Consider the following 22,343-nt stretch of genomic DNA (forward strand, 5'->3'; position numbering starts at 1 on the left):
TATTGTAAGAATAAGAATAAGAATAATTTTATTTAGTAATAAAGTTACATTGTCCACAAAAAATTACAAAATAACACAGTTGAATAAAAAACAATACATTTGACTTTTCTACGGCCTTCGCACTAGACTCTGGGTCTGTATCGCGAGTGCCAGAAGGATGTCTTAAATTACATAATTAGAACATTACAAAATACGGTAAGAGTGTCAAACTCTTTATAATAATAATAATAATAATTTTTATTTCAGATTAAAAATCCATAGCTTTGTTAGTAGATACAGTCACTCTTATAGACTAAGGGTTAGTAGTACAGTACAAGTCCTATATAAACGACGTAAGTCTGTCAACGACCGGTGCATGTAGGCTCAGCCAATGTTTTGTTTTATTGTAACATCAGCCAAATATGTGGTATATCACCCTAAAGTTGAAAATCGTTTGCATGTCATCAAACAATAATGCTTATAGACGTGTCTGTCAACTTGAAAGATCAACTTTACCGACATGTTCATTTGATAGGTAGGAACTTGTTTAAAAATTGGTAGACCACTTAATTGGCTGATGGTATGTAAAAGCACGCGAAAGCAGGATAATAAGATGTACAAAGGCGAATTTATCCCTTAAAGGGATCTCTTCTAGTTAACCTTTTAACGATTGACAGGATATAGGAATCAAGAGTAGACGCTACGGTTTCTGCAATGGAAAGATAGAAAATGAACCGTAATTTAAAAATTTCTCACACAAACGTTAATTAAACGCGTCCCCTCGCTGTTATTCTAGTTCATCTCCCAGTGTGTACTTGGATAGCTCTAAGCCTTCACAAGGCGTTTAATTGACAGAAGAAACCGCACCGCGCCGTCTCAAACCGGGAGAACTAGTTAAATCTAGATTGAAAATAGGATAGATTTGAAATAGATCTTATCTAAGCAAACTTATCTAACCAGATAATCAATAATTTTGTCGACGTAGGAGCCGGGGTTTAAAGGGACGTTTTGTGCATTGATATAATATTTTATGTGTTAGAAGAGTAGTAAGAAAGAAAGAGACAAAGTATTTATTGCCGCTAAAAAAATGTATTGTAAATCTGTATGTCTGTCTGTTTATCTGTCTGCCTGTCTGTGGTATCGTAGCGTCGTAGCAAGTTTTCTTGGAGTAGTTTTTAGCTCTATGTCGTATTAAAATCAGATCCGCCGCTTTTTGAAATATTGAACTTTGCAATGAAAGTCGGGGATTTTAAAACTTTAAGTTAGTAAGGTTAATGAAAGAAAGAGTTACCTGGCGGCACACGTAATGAACAGAGAAAACGCTGCCCGCCCCGCTACCCGCTAGCGTTCAGTTCGTAGCCTAACAGGGCAGTCAGTCTTTGCCTCAGCATCTGTTAAAATATTTCAACATTATCTTAAAACATGCACAAAACAATTCATCACAAGTAAACCTTAAAGGGTAAAACCCAAAGAGCTCTCAAAATAAGCGCAAATTTTCCAAAAGAATTAATCCTCATAACAATATCATGTCGTCTCATTTCACTGGCTGCTTGGGGCCTAACGACCACTTAAGGAGGACCGTCGACACTTGCAGGATTTCGCGCTTCGCTGCCCACCTTATCTAATGTTGGGGATATATGGGCATGCTAGTGTTGCAAAAATATCGATAATTGACCCTGAATAATGTTACAATATCGATACTTAATCACATTGATGGACAATGATGTTTATAAGCCAAGACAAAACTATCGATAAGATGATTATTGTCGATCATTTCAATAGCGATAAAGCGATAATGAAATGAAAATGAAAGAGTTTATTTGGGTACCTTTTTTTTATTCGACTGGATGGCAAACGAGCAAGTGGGTCTCCTGATGGTAAGAGATCACCACCGCCCATAGACACCTGCAACACCAGGGGGATTGCAGATGCGTTGCCAACCTAGAGGCCTAAGATGGGATACCTCAAGTGCCAGTAATTTCACCGGCTGTCTTACTCTCCACGCCGAAACACAACAGTGCAAGCACTTCTGCTTCACGGCAGGATTAGCGAGCAAGATGGTGGTAGCAGTCCGGGCGGACCTTGCACAAGGTCCTACCACCTGCAAACCTATTTTACAAAGTACTTAATATAAAAAAAATATGACATTTTGCATGCCAGATGATGGTGAAATATGTGACCCAATATTGTCTTTTAATTAACACCTCTTGTATAATATTTCAAGCGAAATAAAGTTATTTGTATTTGTATTTGCATCCTATAATTGTTTAATAACCAACTGTTGCGAAATTCTTTACATGGTATCGACAGCATAATCTAGTGACGTTTTAAAAAACAAATAAATTTAATTTAATTAGGTACACTACTGATAGTTTGTAAAAAGATAATGACTGGATGTACTGAATTTTCACATAAATTTTGTAGTTTTTATTTATTAGTCAACGAAAAATTACAGCATTACAGTTACACCAATGCGCTGTAAAATTCAAATTACACAAAACGAAAAGACACATAAAAACATACAAAAAAAAACAATTAGGGATTTTTGAAACAAGCATAACAAAACTTATAACTACAAAATAAAATACTATATTTTATTATGATTATGGGTGATTATGTTACAGACATTTTCAGACTTTCTCACTATAGTACCTATGTGTATAATTTACCGTATATCAATAGTATCCATAGTAATTATGTCTGCCGACAGTGTCTTTAAGGCACTGTCGATATTATCGATAGTAATTATGTCTGCCGACAGTGTCTTTAAGGCACTGTCGATATTATCGATAGTAATTATGTCTGCCGACAGTGTCTTTAAGGCACTGTCGATAGTATCGAAAGTAATTGTGTCTGGTGACAGTGTCTTTAAGGCACTGTCGATATTATCGATAGTAATTATGTCTGCCGACAGTGTCTTTAAGGCACTGTCGATATTATCGATAGTAATTATGTCTGGCGACAGTGTCTTTAAGGCACTGTCGATAATATCGACAGTTATTATGTCTGCCGACAGTGTCTTTAAGGCATTATCGATATTATCGATAGTAATTATGTCTGCCGACAGTGTCTTTAAGGCACTGTCGATATTATTATTATCTATAGTAATTATGTCTGGCGACAGTGTCTTTAAGGCACTGTCGAAATTATCGATAATAAATTATGTCTGCCGACAGTGTCTTTAAGGCACTGTCGATATTATCGATAGTAATTATGTCTGCCGACAGTGTCTTTAAGGCACTGTCGATATTATTATTATCTATAGTAATTATGTCTGGCGACAGTGTCTTTAAGACACAGTCGATAGTTATTATGTCTGGCGACAGTATCTTTAAGGCACTGTCGAAATTATCGATAATAAATTATGTCTGCCGACAGTGTCTTTAAGGCACTGTCGATATTATCGATAGTAATTATGTCTGGCGACAGTGCCTTTAAGGCACTGTCGATATTATCGATAGTAATTATGTCTACCGACAGTGTCTTTAAGGCACTGTCTATATTATCGATAGTAATTATGTCTGCCGAGAGTGTCTTTAAGGCACTGTCGATATTATCGATAGTAATTATGTCTGCCGACAGTGTCTTTAAGGCACTGTCGATATTATCGATAGTAATTATGTCTGGCGACAGTGTCTTTAAGGCACTGTTGATATTATCGATAGTAATTATGTCTGCCGACAGTGTCTTTAAGGCACTGTCGATGCTATCGATAAAACTATCGACATTGTGGCTCATGGTACTATCGATAGATCAAATTATTGTTGCAACACTAGATCATGCGAGGCTAGTAAAATATTTTTATGAGAGGCCCCATTTTTAATAGGCCTTTGTTTTAAGATTACATTTAGGAAAGTAGCTGAAATTTGCTTAGAAAAGGTTAGTATAATATATTTGTTAGTTACACGTTAGTATATTTGCTTCACTTAAGCCGTTTTAGACGATTGTTTTGAATAAAGTGAGAAACAAAATATTAAAGTGGGCGAAGAGCTCAAAAAACAAAATAAAAACAAGATTTGCTTCTAGAGTTATTACTTACAGGCTACAGCACACATTAAAAAACCTGACTGGAACTTGTCATGAAAATAGCAATCAAACAATCACATAAAAATGATCATAGGGACTTATGAGCATTCAAATAATCTTCTAGTTCTAGTTGCTGAGTCCTTTTGGCATCACACTACAGCACAATGTCTCTTATTTTTCTCTCTTCTCCTATTTATGTTTTTACTGTGTTTTTGTTGTTACGTAGTGTGTTTTTGTTGTCAATAAATGTTGTGAGTTTGAGTTTGTTTGAGTTTAGTTCAAAAACTCTGCTTGCAAGCGGCACCATTTCAGGCCTATGCTCATTAACGGGACAGGCTTCCTTTTAAATTGAGAGGACTTGACTTGATAGTTCTCATGCAGGTCCAGTATAGATTGAATCTTTTACGAACCATAGAATTGCACTACAAGTTAATGCAAAATTGTCACACGATAGCACTGAAAATCAGGTTGGTACAATAGCAGCGTATCGAGATGTATAGATAATCTGAGCAATGATAACTCGCCGAATGAATCAACGGTATGCAGCAACTGCTGAACATAACGTGTCGAGTTCACCACATCGCTCTGAGGTACGGATAGCAATAATACTCCCAAATCCAAATTTATCTTCAAATCGTTACATTTTTGATGGTGAGCCTCGGATGAGAATCAATTGAAGGGAGCTCCAAATAGTCATATCGTTATGCTTATCTGAATCATCGTTTATTTTTTTTCTCACTGAAGCCTTAAATATTTCCGATTTTTTAAAATGGTCATCCTGTAAGAAAATATAGGTTAAGTTGGGTTAGGTTTGTTTGTTTTCATCCTGAACAATGAAATCCCGAAAATGAGATTACGCACATGAATTTCAAAAGGTGCGAGCCTGGACCCCGCGATCCTTTGCATGACAGGCCATAGGTTAAGCCACTAGGCCACCACGGAGACTAATCGTCATCATCATCATCATGATAATCATCATATCAGCCTTAGTGTATCCACTGTAATGTTGGACATAGGCCTCTCCCATATAGCCAGCATTTACCGCGAACCCGCAGCTTTAACTAGGTCATCCTTCCATCGTGTCTAATGAGATTTCTCACAGATTTTTAACTAGCACAGAATTGCGTAAAACTAAGCAATAAAATAAGTATACCAATTGATAACATAGGCAGTAATGCTGACGCTACCGGGCAGCAAGGGCGTGGAGTTAAGTTTAATTAACCAAGCAACGCCGACTCTGGCGCCGACAAATCCTCACGACCGCAAGAATAATAGGTTGCACGGGCATAGGTATATTATAATAGCTCTAGGATAATTATATACCGGGTGTTGCCATAATCGTACTAATATTTTAAATGTGATAGTTTGTATGCATAAGGCGGCAATAAGCCAGTGTCTTAAAAAATATATTTGTCCGTTAGTTAATTTATGTTTTTCTACACCATTTAACTATGATTTCGGTTAGTACGAATTATAAAAAAATCGGATTTTACTCTTTTGGTAGTCTACTACGGTACTAAGGTACAGTACTACGGTAGTCCAATAAAATTGATGTTATATTATGTAGGTTAGATGATGTATAGTCAGCAAAAAAAGCTTGCATTAAAAATGTTCCACATCGGCGTCGACATTCTTATTTTCATTATTTTGAACATTGACATTTTATCCTCGTAGGGCCTGGCGTACCTAATATAAATTATAACATAAAAAAATTGAACTTTACTTGATTGACAATCGGTTCAAATTGTGAAAACACAAATTTGACGTCGGGCCTCAATAGGTTAAAGTAAGTATTTTAATTTTTGATATTCAATTATGTACGTTTTTTTTTTAGTAAAATCACATTAAATTAAATAAATAAAACCAATATTAATCAATACCCATCCGCATCGTACTTGACCTAAACCTACCCACTACCCCAGCGGCATTACCCCGTTTTATGTATGGCCAATGACAATGAGATCCGCTAGACCAAGTACGACGTTGAATGCGGATCGCCTCCTTTGCTCTTTTTTCCCGATTATTGGTTGTGAATTATCCTTGCAGCAGATCCTTGCAGATGGCTCTCCCGTGGCACCTTTCTTCCGTGACAGGTGACCACTCTTTATCGCCATCAAACGGAGCAGATGTGCTACTGGTGTGAGTGGAACGTTCGTTGCTGTTAACTGGGTCGGTTTTCTCATAGCTTTCGGTAGTGGGTACATCATATACATTTACAGATTCGTCCTCATCTACATCTATATCCACTCCCTTCCATGTTGTGGGCATGCAAGTGGTTTTGCCTTCATCGGCAAGCTGAAATAAAATAAAACTATTTTGGTGTTTGGATATATTTAAAGTTGTCGTTTAAAACTCTGTGTGTCTCAAGCCGAAAGAAGTCATGTTGCACACCTTGAAAGAACATCCTATGCCTATGCAAGTGTGTGGGTACATTAGCCATAGGATGTCAACTTTTTTTTCATACAATATAGGCTAGCGTTTGGCCACAATCACGCCTGATGGAAAGCGAGGATGAGGCCTACGATGGAGCAAGCTTGCCTAGTAAATGCTCCTTCACCCTAGACTTGAAAGCGGCCAAATGGTAGTGTCCAGGAAACACAGTCACACGCAGGCAGAGAATTCTACGCCTTAGCTGTGCGGTTGATGAAAAAAGAGCGAAAACGCGTTGTGCGGATTTTGGGAATACTGACAACGTAAAGGTGGAGACCCCGCCCACTTCTGGTCGACTTGTGGAAGAAAGGAGCAGGTGGAATAAAGAAAAAGTTAGACAAAGTCCTCCCCCGTAGATCTCCAGTTGGTTCGGTTGGAAGTGGCCCTCATTCACTGTGAACCACGGCTTCAAAATGAGGTCCTGTTCGCTTGCCTATCCAGTCTCCATTTGAGAATTTGTAGGCCCCAAGGCCAAAAGTGAAACACCAAGTCTCTGATTTGAATGGCATCACTGGCAACACGCATGGGTAGAAGAAAGACTTTTGTCTTAAGGGAGTTTCCCAAATGTTGCCCATTCAAGTTGGATTCGACGATTGACCTCTTTCTTGGAGGCTGACCTACCTTATAACTACCTACAAAACTGAATGTCCTTACTTTGTATTCACCATTACTAGCTACGTAGGAATAGATAGCTGGTGCTGATGGTAAGGGAATACATTCTTTTCCAGACCGATACTGCCCTCTGCGGATACTCTTCACTGGCCTCCTTTTCAGAAAGATAGGATCAGTAAGTATAAATGCAAAGTTATAAATTATCAGCAGTCTTATGAGCATCTTGATCTAGTTTATGGTTGGTATTTGGTTCGTGTGTTTGATTAGTTCCATTGTTGAGTTATGCTTGAGTTAGTTCAGCGTCGGTTGTAAAATTAAATTCTTTACCGTTTGTAGGTGTGATTTTCTTTTTGTTGAAGAACAAAAGTGCGTTGAATTTAATCTTCGCCGATAAGCCTCTTTGCTCACAGATGCGTATGACACTTACACGTGTATTAAAGTTCTAGTGCCGTAGAATTAAGTTTTTCGTTAGGTAACCTGAAGAGCTTGTTTGGATAATACGATTTACGACACACGTGTTTGAAATTTCTGTTTCGTCCAGATTTATTTTCATGTTTGAATGTCCTAATTTCATCATCATCATTGATATGATGATGCCGTTGCCGTTGCCGCTGATGCCGTTGGACATCTAGACTGTTAGCCATTAAGCCTCTCCTATTGACCTCTAGTCGCTTCGGTTGGAAGTGTTTTGCATCCACCGTGAACCCGTGGTTTTAAATCGATCATCCGTCCTTCTCGTTAGTAGACGTCCTTCGCTACGCTTGCCAATACATGGTCTCCTATCGAGAACTTTTCGGCCCCAACGGCCAGATGTTCCCCGTGCTATATGGCCTGGCCATTGCCGAGCTAATTCTCTAGACTATGCCGGTAACCCTTTCTCTTCTACGTATCTATTAATTTCTAATTCGATCCCGTAGAGAACTCTAGAACATGCTTTCTCCATAGCTCCAGTATTCTGACACAACTCATAGTAATTTCTGCTATGAATAGTTTTTCAATGAGTCGTAAAAGAAATGTAGAAGGACTACTACAAGCAGATGATGATGATGATGAAGAATCGAAAGGTAACATTCCAAGTATGACCGGTCTAGTGTGTAGAACCCTTAAGACCTATTTGCTAAGTGCCAGGAGGAGTCGTTAAGGCAATTCACACCTTGCGACATACAGTTTTGCAGGCGGCTAATCTTGTCAGACACCTGACACACCTTGGTTTACCAAAGTGGTGTCTATGTACTCGTATTAACGCCTCTCACGCTATCATTGTAAAATTATGTTTTCAAGGCGTAACACTAAAATGAGTGTACAATAATAATAATACATAATATTATGTACTTGGAATAAAAGCAGAACTATTACTATTTTTTTTTTCATTAGAAATTCTGCCAGCCTATCCACGGAGACCTTTCACCCGACGAGTATTAAGTTGGTTATGTAAGTTTTGTTTGTGAATTTATTATTATTTTACCATTAATTAATTATTTTATTTTAAATTTGTTTCATGAACTCAAGTCCGCCATCACACGTGCACGTTACTTTGTGTGCGACACACAATTGCAATTATAAATTATGTGATTTCATATATCAATATTTCCTACAGAATTATGTTAGAAAATAAATATAATAAAAATAAATCGCCCAAATGTATGTAAATGCATATCTTCCGAACGACGGCACTGAATTTGTGTAATTATTACTTGAAGTTTCCTTTATGTAAGAACAAAGTTTGGGTAAAAAAATTCAAAAAATAAAAATAGAAAAGAAATATTATATTTCTCCTTTCTTGTTCCCAATTATCCTTCCTAAATTGACTCAAAACACCCTCCAAGCAATGTTAAGAAACTTCATCTCCTACCCCACTATAAATAAAGATTAAAAACCGTGACCAGAATCGCTGGCAAAAAAAATAACCCGAAAGGAAAATACGATATTGCTTTTAAATATGAAATATTACGTTGGAAGTGTGCCGGTATATGAAGAAAAAGGGTTTCACCCTCGTCAGATAGCACGATGCGTCTTCATTGGAAAAACAATGAATTGGTATTAGACCAGCATTTTGTTACGCTGTGTTTTTGACTGGGATATGAAAAGATATTGTAGCTGGGACCCAGGAGGGTGATGTTTTTGAAAATGGGTGCCTTTTAAAGAGCGTACTATTTCATCCCGGGCAACGCACCAGCAGTCCCAATATCGTTGTGGTATGGGCGGCGGTGATCGCTACCATCGGGTAAAGCGCATGCCTCTTTAATAACTTTGTTATAAAAAAACCCACGTAGATAAAGAAAAGAATAAACGGAAAATCTGTAGAATTGTGCTCCAAATTCTAAATACATCATATTTAATCAGCCCAGTCTACGTATCGTACTACTTGGCAGAGGCCTCTTCGCAGAATGAGAAATCTGAATGGAACTTTACAGACACCATTGAATTGCTTCGCAGGTGTACAGGTTTCCTTACGATGTTTTGAACCTTGACTGTAAGGCCGCTTGTAGACGTCCGTTGTTTAAACCAGACAACGGACCGTTCTTTTTGCCGGACTTGCGGTGTTGTATGGCTTACGGACGTCTACAAACAGCCTTAAGCTTGTGGTAAATTTCAAATACAATTATACATATGAATTTAAAAAACTCAGAGATACGAGCCTGGGTTTGAACCCTTGACCCTCTGTTTGAAAGACCATACCTCAAACCACTAGGCTACTTACCACAATTTAGGTAAGTAAGTATACTAAGAATCAATAGCAAATTACTGTCAAAGAAGAAGCAGCAAGTCTAAGTAGTGAGATAGATCTAGATATCACGTTACGCTAATTGAAGGCATCGCGAACAATGTCACTTTGAGGATAACGAGCGGATCCGGGGTGCATTCATTAGTATCTACAATGGTAGTAAATGAATTATCCTGTCAGCTGCATTCCAATGTTACCTACATGCTCCTGGGAATATGGTACTAATGCATTTTGTGGCAATGTCTCCTAGATAACGTAGATAGTTGAACCAGATTCATATCATACTTGGAGAACGTGACGTATCATGTGTAAGTGTGGCAGTACATGGGACGCTAGTGATTAGGGGGAGGGCGGTCAAAGTAAATATCTTTAGTCAAGTTAACCTATAAAGCCGAGTTCGGACTTGCAAGAAAAATCGTGCAAGTTGCATTACTGTACGGCGCTCGATTGACCACGACAAACTCGTTGGCTTTGTGGCCTCGCAATGTAATGCAAGTCTAAACTCCGCTTAATAAGAGGTTAAAAATGTTTAAAAAAACACTGGTCGGAATAACCTCTTTTGAGAAGAACCCGGCAAGAGACTCAAAGAGTTATATTTATTTTTTACATCACTTTTACAATGTTATTTGACGACTTGCATTACAAGTATATAACACAACGTTTTTAACACAAGTGTTCGCTATCTTAAGTCCTTACTTCAAATTTTATAATATTATGGACTACACATTTATGGCATTGCGGGGATTCCGGGATTTCTGAATGTCATCTTTTCAAAATACTAACCCGTGTCTTTATTTTAAAGCGGATTGTTTGTCGAAACTGGTAATTTGGTTATTGAATATAATCTGATATTTTTGAAACTAACAGGTTTAATATAGCCGAGCGCGATCAAGCATTTAGAGAAGGCACTCATGAAATTTTAACGCATTCCATGCTACCAAGTAGAGTGTGTAAATATTTAAGTTTATTTTTCAGCAGAAACAATAATCACATGTTTACAAACGCTTATAATTTCAATTACACAGCCAACGCTAAACTTACTAAAGCATAACTCAACAATGGCACTAATCTAACACGCGAACCAAGTACCAACCATGAACTAAATCAAGATGCTCATAAGACTACTGATAATTTATAACTTCGCATTTATATTTACTGATCCTATTTTACTGAAGAGGCGGCCTGTGAAGAGGGTCTATAAAGGACAGCACCGATCGAGGCCTCTTTGTGGTCTAAACCCTCGGCCTGGAGAAGATTGTGAACCAGCTATGTGTTCCATTGTAGTTAGAAGTGGTAGATCTAAAGTAAGGATTCCAAAGTTTCTTAAATTATGTAAATCCTACGTGAAGTTTAATTTATAAGAACTAAAAATTAAATGGTTAGTCATAGCCGCGGGTTCACGATGGATGCAGAGCGCTTCCAACCGAAGCAACTGGACGTGTATGAGGCAAGCGTATGTCCAAAAGTGGACGTCGTACTGTTAATATTATGATGATGATGTAGATGAAAAATTCAATAGAAACTCGGGATTATAATTCAGTAACGACCTGACTTATTTGGATAATATAATATGTTATCGAAAGACCATTTTTAATATCAGTTAATACCTACACGATTCTTTGCTCTTCGTGTAGACCGCGTGCTCTCTATCGAGTTGCTATCGATCAGGAATTATACAGTTATTATTGGATTTCATCAATTACTTATCATGTAAAATAATACGACATAGTTCGAATTTCAATAACTAACTACTTCCAGTGTACTCATTACAATCCTTCGAGGGGGACAGAAGCTTGCTAGCTCTTTCTTATTATGGTGGTGGCGTCAGAATTTAAGTAAAAACCAACGGTGTTTAAAATATTTCAATTAAAATAATTGTAGGAGATTATCGAAAAAAAAACATTGAATTTGATAAATCATCATCGCATAACAAAGTTATAAAAAAAGAAGAGAAAGAAGAAGAAGAAGAGTTTCGAAAAAATCGATCAAAACATTACTTAATTTTTTCTCTCTTTGTTTCAGCTTGTAGGTCAATATGCAACCACCTGTGTGCCATTAAATTTTAAGAAATTGAATGGTACCGATACAACTACCGATACGATTGAAACCACGGATACGACGACAGATACCACTACAGATACAACTGAACCCACAAGCGCCGAAAGCGATGAAACTACCACAAATACTGAGACCACAAGTGATACAACCAGTGAAGCAACCACAAATACCGAGACCACAAGTCATAAAACCAGTGAAGCAACTACAAATACCGGCACCTCAACTGACAGCACCACCATTACCGACGACCAGACTACTACGGTTAAAACAACCACTGACAAAGATACGACAACAACGAGCAATGGAGAAACTGCCATAACTAGCAGTACCAATGCCCCGTATGATGAAACTACGATTACCACAAGCACTGATCAGCAGGCTGTTACAGAAATAAGGTGCAACGGGAGAGCAGTCTGTAAGGACTTGCTAAAGGGATAATAAATTATTTATAGAATTGTAGTGTCTTCAATGCTTCAATCTTTGGTTTGGAAATATACGATAACCTTTGACTTTAAATTAAAAAACAAGCCAAGAGTGTGTCGGACACGCCCAAGATAGGGTTCCGTAGCCATTATGAAAAAATCAGTGGTTCACTAATGTTTCGCAACTAAAGTTTGGCAACCTGATTCATTCCACAACTGTTTAATATTTCTGAAACTGTAAATATTTCAGGATTTTTATAAAACTAACCTAACCTAACCTAAAAGGTTCCACACGATGGCCCTGAAATAAATCCTGAAATATTTACTGTTTTAGACTTTGCGAAATGAAAAGTTGCGAAATGAATGGATACCATAATTTTCCTTTACCTTTATACCTTAGGCTGCTATTTACTCTTAAAGTACCTACTAATAATTCTCCAAGCAAACTTAACCGTTATAGTTTTCCTTGTTAATTTGAGTCACATTAGTCACCTTCTGCTGCTAGTTAATTCTAACTCGGCTTTGTTCATTAGAGTTTGCTAACCGTGCAAAAAACAACAAAATTGGCCATCTCAGCCACGTGTTTACAAACAATATTACACCTCGCGTCATTGTGTAAACGTTTTTTCAGCAACTGACAGTAAATATTGTCCACATTTGGCACGTAGCGTACATGTATTTATTTGTGAGGACACATAAAAACCGACAGGCAGGAATATGAAGAAAGGGGATTTACCCTCGTCAAGGCGGCGACGGCGAGCGTAATAACTGACGGGAGAAAAACAACTCGAAAACGGACCTACAGCGCATGAGTAAAGAAATAGTACAGAGACTAAGGATCATGCAAAGAACTGAGCTGTGCTTGCTACATGTATGCGCGTGAACTGGCGACTTGGTCGCGTTCCGAGAGCAACTGGTAAACTCGTGTCATTTCACAATTGTGTTAATCGACAAGAAGTGTAAAAATGATTTATTATACTATTTGTATTTGTTTTTTGATGTACTGTAATCATACGAGGTAATTTATTAGATTAAGATTTTGTCACATCGAGGATGAAATACTAATACCTCATAACAAACTATTACTCGTAGAGTAAACAACTTTTAATAAATATTATTGGGTACAAAGTAAATAACAACCCATTTTTTGTTTATTAAGTTTAATCCTCTGGTGCCAATCCCACAAAGAAAGGCATAATTTATGCACGTTTTTTTAAACTCAAGTCTTTGTTATTAGTTCAAATTTCAAAATTCAAATCACTTATTCAGTAAATAGGCCGCAATGGGCACTTTTACACGTCATTTTTTAAACTACCAGCGCTTTCGGAAAGACCATCACTGCCAAGAAGAATGCGCCGCAAGAAACTTGGCAGAAAGTCATTTTTTTCATAATAATATAATTACAAATAAAATACTTAAAAACTATAGTATACAACTAAAGAAAAAAATACAAAAATAATAAATAATAACAATACAGGGATGTAAGGGGTCCCTTAGATACAAAACTAAACACTAACTATATCTAAACTATATCTACGTTCAGTGGAAGTGTAGAATGCTTCCACCGTCATAAATTTTAAAATAATAAGAACAATAATTTAGTTCTGAAATATACATTTCAGGTCAAGTAACCATTAAGCTTTTGGATTTCGAAGGCAAGTTCACGTCTGCCGCCCCCAAAGTTAGCGCACACGCACTCATATCATGCTCTGAAAGCAGAGCGGTACCGAGGGCATGGTATTGCTTCCGTTCCCATAAGCTCTATGGGATCGTCTTGGGAACTTCGACGTCGCGAGCCTGCAATACTTAAATACACTTTTTGCGTTATTAATATAATTAATAAAAAGCAAGTAAAATAAATGACACTCGTTTTTGACGTCTTGCTTGGATTACGTTCCGTTTCATCCCACCAGTTTTTTCAACAGTACAGCATACATAACGTGGCGGAAAAAGAAATACACGTTGAGATTTGTATAAATGAACTACACACTTATTTTAAAGTTATGGATGTTAAGAGCGTTTATACCTGCTGAGCTGGCAACGTTGCATTTTTGTTAGTTTTTCTCGATTATTCCATAGAAATTAAATGAAAATTAAAAATGTCGTCTGATAGAACTCTTCTTTATATATAAGTTAAGGTGTCTACTTCAATAATTATTCGTGATAGATTTTTTTTCTTTAAAAACCGTTAATAAACATTTGTTCGTTCATTGTAAAGTAATAATAAGCGCTTTCTTGTGGATTAGCCTAACTTTGCGATGTAAGCCCCATATAATAAATGATAGATGAGTTCTCTATTTCACGTAATTTTTGTAAATTCATTATAAGGTAGTGGAGAAATCATTAACGATAACAATATAATACTAGACTGTACTTTTATTGGAAAGCAAAATGATATTACATTTTTGGACTCCGCAAGTACGACCACGTGTCTAATTTCAGGGTACAGCTGAAGTGGTTGCCTATAAGGGATCGTAGGAACATCCACGTTCTGTCATTACTTTTCAGCACTCTTTTAAATCCTTCTGCTCCCATATACCTTTCCGAGCGTTTCAGCTACTTGGCTGCTGGCAGTCAGTATCGGTTACGATCGAGTACATACAAATCTCCTTTTAGCTTGTCCTTCTACCTCTTCCAAAACATACTCTAAATCTTTTACAGTGCAAGCTGCTAGGCTGTGGAATCGCTTACTGACCTCCATCAGGCAATCTCCCACTGTAGGATCTTTCAGGGAGGGCTTGAGAAGGATGTGGCTTACACCTTCTCCTTAAACATTTGAGGACATTTCCTTTGTTTCATACTCACATGTATATATGTATTATGGTTATATATATATATATATATATATATATTTATTTATTCATATTGAACGTATAGTAGCTTCCACTTTTTTTTCTTTACTCTTAAACTCACTCTTTGTCGGACCCTAACTGATTGCTCCTCTCATCTACTCAAAGGTTGACTGGTAGAGATCCCTTAAAGGGATAAGTCCGCCTTTGTACAAGTATCTCAAAGTTTATCAATTGTGTTTTGTTTATTTTCTTTTGTACAATAAAGAGTTTACATACATACATATTAGACCCTGGTAATTTAGGTTAAAATTGGATATTCAAAATAATTCGTCATTTTTAGAATGATCAAAATATAGGCACTCAAAGCATTCAATGCTAGCGTGTAGAATACGTAAATGCATAATTTTATTTTTCAAAAAAAAACTAATAACGTATTGTTTACAAACGGTTGTGAATTCATGGTCACAGCCAACGCTAAAATAACTCAAGCCTAACCCAACAATATGGCACTAATCAAACACACAAACCACGTATCAACCATGAACTAATTGAAGATGCTCATAAGACTGCTGCTAATTTATAACTTGGCGTTTATACTAACTGACCCTATTTTCCTGAAGAGGCGGCCCGTGAAGAGGATTGAGAGAGGGCAGTATCGGCCGAGGCAGAGGCCTCTTTGTGGTCCAAACCCGCGGCCTGGAGAAGATTGTGCACCAGCCATGTGTGCTATTATAGCTAGAAGTGGCGGATCCAAAGTAAGGATTTTTAGGTTCGTTGTATTGTTTAAATTCTCGACAGACACAATTTACAATCACTTAAAAAAAAAGTTAAATCACGATTCTGTATCAACGAAAGTTTTATTTGGCTTGAAATTTTTCCAAAGACCATCTCTTTAGTGTGACTGAGTTAAGTAGTGTACGTGCAGAGCATAACGCACAAATAACGCATTTTAAAATTTGCTAGACTGCAGGATACCTACTGTCTAATGTGTTACTGATACGAAATAATGCAAAATAGTTGGTTACTTGTAAGTCAAGATCACTCAAACCAAAATGTTTTTATGGCACTATTTGATAGAGTGTCACGACAACATTTCAATGAAACTTTTTATTCGTTAATTAGTTAGATAATTCGTTTTTAAGTTATAGGTGTATAACAACTCCTATTCCCAAACCACTACTTTTATTTATGACATTACGATTAAAACCTTGCGTCTATTTTTCCTTTTTATTTCAGTTTAATGGCCAATACGCAACCACTTGTGTGCCATTAAGCAAAATGAAGTTGAATGATGGCACCACAGTGGTGACATCGTATACTCTACCTCCAGGAACCTACACAAATTTTCGTACCAAAACAAGTACCAAAACAAAGCCAATGACCACCAAGCATGGAACTAAAGATACTACTAAATATACGACGCAGACACATAAAGGTACCTCAACTGACAGCACCACCATTACTGGTAATCAGAGAACTACTGCGGATAAAACAACCAGCAATGAGGACAATACTATAACCAGTAGCACCTCTGCTCCGTATGATGATGATAAAAGAACCACTAGCACTGAAACCGATGAGATTGTAACAGAAATAAGATGCAACGGGCGAGCAGTTTGCAAAAACTTGCTAAGGGGGTGACTTATTAGGAACTTATCGGGTTCTGTGTGTGTCCTAAGGTTTTTAATGTTTGAATTTACCATTTGAAAAGGGTTTACAACCTTTGAGATAATAATAATAATAGAAATTTATATTCACTATCACAAAATATAAATTACAATATACAGACAGATAACATTAAAAATTAAAGATATAAATAAAAAAGTTGCAAAGCAAACATTATAGTTATTGCAATAATCTGCTGCAGCAATGCAGTACTGACGTTTTTACTACAAATATAAGTCGTTTTTTTTATTGAAATTGAATAAATAAATACATGAAAGAAAGATTTTTAATAACCTCATAATATAATTATGAAGGTACTGATGTCTCTTTTAGAGAAGTTTGTATGTAATTTTTTTTTGGTTAACGAAAATTTGGCCTAATTCATTTTCTGTAGAGGATGTGAAGTTCTGTGATTAAAATTTAATAAATGTGCGCTCTCAGTATTAAGCCTTAATACTACCTTTTTTCCCATCTTCTGTGTTTCCGCGTCTTTGTCCATTGTGATATTGCATTTATTATGGTAAATGTGGTGCATGTTGCAATTTGTAAATGATCAAAATGAACATCCTCCCGTTGCTTACCAGTGTGCGTACAAGTTCTAACTTATTATACTCCTAGGGTAAGACCTTATACCTAGTAAATTAGTTCATCCAAGTTTTGCAGAGAATTTGTTAGCTAATGCTAAAATATACAAATGATGGTTTCCGATAAAGTAAAGCGCGTATAACCTAACCTAACCAACAAAGAGTTGGAAAAGCCCCGACTTTGTCACTTCAAAGTTCAATATCTCAGAAACGGCCAAACCGATTTTGATAAAATATGTCTAAGAACAATCGGTCTACAGACATACAAACATAGCGGTCAAACTTATAACACCCCTCTCTTTGCGTCGGGGGTTAAAAAAGAGAATATTTTCCATCTCAACTATGTGGTTACAAACAATATTAGGTATACACGTATATCGCGTCGTGTTTATTTTTGTTGTAGGTTTCATTATACATTATCTAAACCTTATTGTAATTCTGGTCGACTCTATGTTCTTGCTGTTTTTTATAGTACAGATCTGTACTGACATTGATTTTTATTGTCATTCTCTCTTGTTTCATGTGTTGTGATTAAATAAAATCTGCTTATATATTTTTACTTAAATTCCTATGTGTTTACATCCCGTTTTAAAATAATATTCATCACATGAGTGTGTCGTAACAAAACACGGTCGTAACCGCCAAAAGGAGTGCAAATATGAGTATGGTATATTGTTCTGTGCCTATTAAAACGTTTGTAAGATTTAAAATAACAGTTCGATTAAAAAGTAGGTCATCTTCGTCATCTGATTTCTCACTAATATTATAAATTCCAAAGTTGTAAGTCTGTTTGTTTGTTAGTTACTTCATCACGTCTATACCAATGAACCGATTCAGATGAAATTCGGTATACAGATAGTTTAGGTGCCGGAGAAGGACATAGAATAGTTTTAGTCCCGGAAAACTGCATAGTTCCCGCGGGATAGCGATAAACGAATACTACGCGGACCGAGTCGCGGGTAACGGCTAGTATTAAATATTATTAATATTTAATAGTCTAGTCTTATCGTTGGAGTATGGCCATTCTGTACGCCTCCCTGTCAATGCTTTAAGCTACTGATACGACATTATATTTACCTTCTCTTTGTTGTGATCCATAAACGCACGTCTCGGTCTTCTTGAAAAAGTATTTACATAGGTATAAGTAGCAAATTATTGGAAAACCAGAGTGACAAAGATAAAAATAGATAATTAAAGTTAAAAGCTTGTGATTAATAATTAAAAATTGCTTAAAAAATTGGTTAAAACCCTTCTGTGCCAACCCGACTTTTTTTTTATTCGAGTGGATGGAAAGCGAGCATTTGTGTCTCCTGATGGTAAGAGATCACCACCGCCCATAAACAGCTGCAATACCAGGGGTATTGCAGACGCGTTGCCAACATAGAGGCTTAAGATGGGATACCTCACGTGCCAGTAATTTCACCGGCTGTCTTACTCTCCACGCCAAAATACAACAGTGCAAGCACTGCTGCTTCACGGCAGGATTAGCTACTACGACTAACAAAAGGTACTGATTTTTTATTTTTTCTTTGAAACCTAAGTCTCTGTTCCGTTTCTTTACTCATTTAAAGTACAGTGCAGATAATGTGGCGGAAAAAGAAATGCACGGTGAGATATGACGAGTTGATGTATTAACCTGACATGTGCTGTTTTAAAGTTATTGATGTGGTCTAAAAATCTTTGCGAGTTTTTTTATGAATTCAACATCTTATTTTTTTTTTTATTGTGGACAGAAAATCTCCTATGACCCTCTTGAAATGTGTCTGCGAATTTTTTTTTTTTTTTATTAATATTAGCACATACATAACAATTTATTAACAGTACGCCAAACTGTAAAACAGTTTGTTGGCGTCGCGCTCTGATGCTAAAATTCTTGTGCAAAGTGATGCTTACTAACTACATAACTAAACATAAACACAAAAATATATGTATACAAACGGAGACTCAGTCATACCCATGTAGATTTTACTGCGTTGCAAATAAGGTTTATAAATTTGATGTCTCTAGCTCCAGTGATTTATGATGTTTTGTTTATTTTGTAAAATGCATTCTTAATCATAGTTGTTTAATATTCACACACACACACACACACACATCACATCTCTGTGACGCTATCTAACTATACAAATAGGTGTAGAATAGAACCTGTCTACACCAACCTCCGCAAACTTCTCTTGTCAGGCCTATGAACGGACATGTCGCTCTCGCATCGGTCTCGTCAGCCACAAAGACGTTGTTCACAGGCAATATGCCAAAATGCGTCTGAAATAGACGCATAAAGCTCAATGATGATGACGAGTCTAAGGGGCTGTTTCACACCCATTGATCAATTTTATTCGACGGATAAATGTGATGTCGTCTCCGTCTATTCGAACAAAAAAGACAGAGACGGCATCATATTTACCCGTCAAATAAATTTAACCAATGGATTGTGAAACAGGGGGTAATACTAATGAACTAGTCTGACCGTTCTGTTTATTTTTTTTATTTTATCAAATATATCTCACGAGAGTTTGAGTAAAATTGATGATGATGTTAAAGAAGTAGAAGAAAAATATTCGATTTTGAACTTTGTTATGCTGGTTAAGATCCGATGTTTTCCTAAGCGCTGGGGCCTTGGTGCATTATTACCGATGACTAAGGCACTCCGATGACATTGTCATTGGCTATCAAAGTCACTAGTGTACCTTGAACAAACCAGTTTCTTCCACAATTTTGTAAGACTAGCCATCATTTATATTAACAAAACATAAGGTCAGCGTGCCGGCTTAACCCCCGTCAGACGGACGGACAGCGAGATTACAACCGACTGAATTGATCACTGGAAATTATAACAATGATAGCCGGGAAAAACTGAAAGTGAGAGAGGTTGCGGCGTAACGGCGTCTTGGGATAAGGGTGCTGTCTAGCCTGTTTGACGTCGAGGCTAACATTGACATTATTTACTAGCTGTTGCCCTCGACTTAATCTTCAAATAATTTGTTTATCTGTTTCCTCATCATCATCATCATTTCAGCCGTAGGACGTCCACTGTTGGACATCTTCTTCTCCTTAGTTGGACACTCTTGTCAGAGTGGTTGTGGTTGCGCAGACGAGGTACACGGAGAGATGTTCGGTGGGTCGCAGACTTTTTTGAGGACAAGCCCTCTTAGCAATGTGCTTCCATTTCTGCCGGTTAGAGGCGTTGCGAGTACACTGGACCATGGTGGACTCAGTAGCTTTTTTGATCAGGTCAGTCCAGCGAGTTGGTGATCGGCCGCGTGCCCTCTTACCTTCCACCTGCCCCTGAACCATCAATCTCTCCATTGAGTTCTCATTCCTGGAGATGTGACCCAAGAACTTCAGTATTCGTAATTTGGACATAGGTCCCGCTATGTATAGACCGCTTCCAACCAAAGCAACTGGAGGTTAATAGATTAAACTCTAGTTGCTTTGGTTGGAAGAGGCCTGCATCCACCGTATACCTTCGGCTTTAACCAGCTTATCCGTCTATCTCGTTGGTGGACTTCCTACGCTGCGTTTGCTGATCTGAGGTCTTCGAGAACTTTTCGGTCCCAACAGTCAGATGGCCGTTTTCCTTTCTATATGGCCTGCCCGTTGCCACTTCAATGAGCTAACTGGCTTAACTATGTCAGTATCGCTTTCATGGAACTATGCCATTTTTTGGAACTATCCTACTTATGTCCTTTCCTTGGCCTTACACCATCCTTGTCCGGATGCCTCCAAAGTGGGATCATGAAGTTTGTATAAAAGTCCGTACTTTCACTATGGTTTTACAAATTCAAACTGTTTTCAAAGTGGAAGCACACCTGGACGAGTGACTTTGTCAAGTCATTTTGTTTGTAGTGAAAGTGTTAAAAGGTCTCCAGGATCTTTTTAAAAGAACTCAAATAATTAAGTGTTTCGTAGCAGTGACTATCGTTCAGAACAAAGAGGAGGGCATTATACCACGTGGAAATTACCCGTGCGATGAACTGACTAGATCAAAATATTGTCTATGGGCGGACCGCTGTGATGTTGATGTTGTGAAAAAGTAATAAACAACTGAGCCTCGAGAAAAATCATTCGCGTTTGACGTAAATAATAATCTGCCCTGACCAGGGATCGAACCCGGGACCCCAAGCTTTATAGTCTAGTTTAATATTCGCGCGGTTCTCTCCACTAAAAAGACATTAATATTCCCTAGCTATAAACCCTGAGCCAAGTTCAAACTACTAAGATTTTATTACATTTACAAACTTAAGCCAAAAAGCATTATAACACGCCGCATATTAATCGTTAATGGAAAATCTCAAAGCGCAAACTTTAGCACTTGCGAAGTGCGGGCGCGCACACCCGAACTTTGCCGGAGTTGGCCGAACTCGCCCGAACTTATGACGCCTAACTAACCACTCTATAATTGACTGCCAAATGTTAGTCACTTCCGTGCTTCAGAGTTAGAGATTTCTGTTGACTTGATTCATTTGGCTTATGAGGCTATTAACATTAAAAGGAACTTGTGCTGTAACATTGACTCATCAAAGTTGAAAATCATTAGTATTTTAGCTAGGTACAGAATGGGTAATGTGGAGGAACAGGAATCGTGCGAACTAAAAGCACGAGTCGCCTATATGAATAAAAGTCTGTAAAAGTTGATTGCTCAAAGTATAGGTTTCTAGTCTTCATCCGAGGCTTCGCAGACGTATACTAGACCTAATGGTCAAGCTGTTAAATTCTAGGATTCCGTCTTAATTTTTGTAAGGATTCCCAAAAATAGTATCGTAGATTTCACTAATATTACACAAAAATCCTAGCGGTAATATTGGACTTTTGAAATATTGGGAAAAAAGTTGCTTGCAATTATTTCAAATTTAAAGCTATTTATAAACCAAATTACACCCAAATCAATCCATCTGTTGTGACATTATAACAAACACAAACAAAACCAAGAAAAAAGAGATTTCAACAGGATAATTAATTCCTGTCAAGATTTTTATCATTTCATGAAAAATAATTTCGAGTATTTTTTGAAGCATAAGCGTCAACATCCCAAACATTATACCCAAATGAT

General features: G+C 37.3%; 1 protein-coding gene and 2 long non-coding RNA genes across 7 annotated transcripts; 2 read left to right on the forward strand and 1 right to left on the reverse strand.

Annotated features, from left to right (window-relative positions):
• Positions 1–11: 11 nt before the first annotated feature.
• On the reverse strand, positions 12–7,362 carry LOC141433600 (uncharacterized). 4 transcript variants are annotated; one of them, XM_074095713.1, is made up of 4 exons: positions 7,057–7,362; positions 4,867–6,300; positions 4,019–4,783; positions 12–1,370 (listed from the first exon to the last, which is right to left on the reverse strand). In XM_074095713.1, the coding sequence occupies exons 1-2, from the start codon at positions 7,267–7,269 to the stop codon at positions 6,040–6,042; spliced, it is 474 nt and encodes a 157-aa protein (XP_073951814.1). In that variant the 5' UTR covers positions 7,270–7,362; the 3' UTR covers positions 12–1,370; positions 4,019–4,783; positions 4,867–6,039. The 4 variants fall into 4 exon arrangements, with proteins under 4 accessions (XP_073951814.1, XP_073951815.1, XP_073951813.1 ...); XM_074095714.1 differs by lacking the exon at positions 12–1,370 and having other exon boundaries at positions 3,855–4,783; positions 5,937–6,300; XM_074095712.1 differs by lacking the exon at positions 12–1,370 and having other exon boundaries at positions 3,855–4,783.
• A 29-nt stretch (positions 7,363–7,391) lies between these two features.
• Positions 7,392–8,766, forward strand: LOC141433601 (uncharacterized). Its single transcript, XR_012451936.1, has 3 exons — positions 7,392–8,111; positions 8,422–8,478; positions 8,557–8,766. It is a non-coding gene; the product is annotated as an uncharacterized lncRNA (long non-coding RNA).
• A 6,761-nt stretch (positions 8,767–15,527) lies between these two features.
• LOC141433858 (uncharacterized) lies at positions 15,528–17,163 on the forward strand. 2 transcript variants are annotated; one of them, XR_012451967.1, is made up of 2 exons: positions 15,528–15,813; positions 16,281–17,163. It is a non-coding gene; the product is annotated as an uncharacterized lncRNA (long non-coding RNA). The 2 variants fall into 2 exon arrangements; XR_012451968.1 differs by having other exon boundaries at positions 15,528–15,799.
• The last annotated feature ends 5,180 nt before the right edge of the window (positions 17,164–22,343 follow it).

The sequence above is a fragment of the Choristoneura fumiferana genome, chromosome 12 (assembly GCF_025370935.1).
Source record: "Choristoneura fumiferana chromosome 12, NRCan_CFum_1, whole genome shotgun sequence".
Lineage (NCBI taxonomy): Eukaryota > Metazoa > Arthropoda > Insecta > Lepidoptera > Tortricidae > Choristoneura > Choristoneura fumiferana.

Excerpts from the sequence above, each read along its gene's own strand:
- LOC141433600 (XM_074095713.1), bottom strand. The coding sequence starts at position 7,269 with ATGCTCATAAGACTGCTGATAATTTATAACTTTGCATTTATACTTACT. Across the intron at positions 6,301-7,056 it reads GTTTTGTAGGTAGTTATAAG|CTTGCCGATGAAGGCAAAAC; the intron begins GTAGGTCAGCCT and ends ATTTTATTTCAG.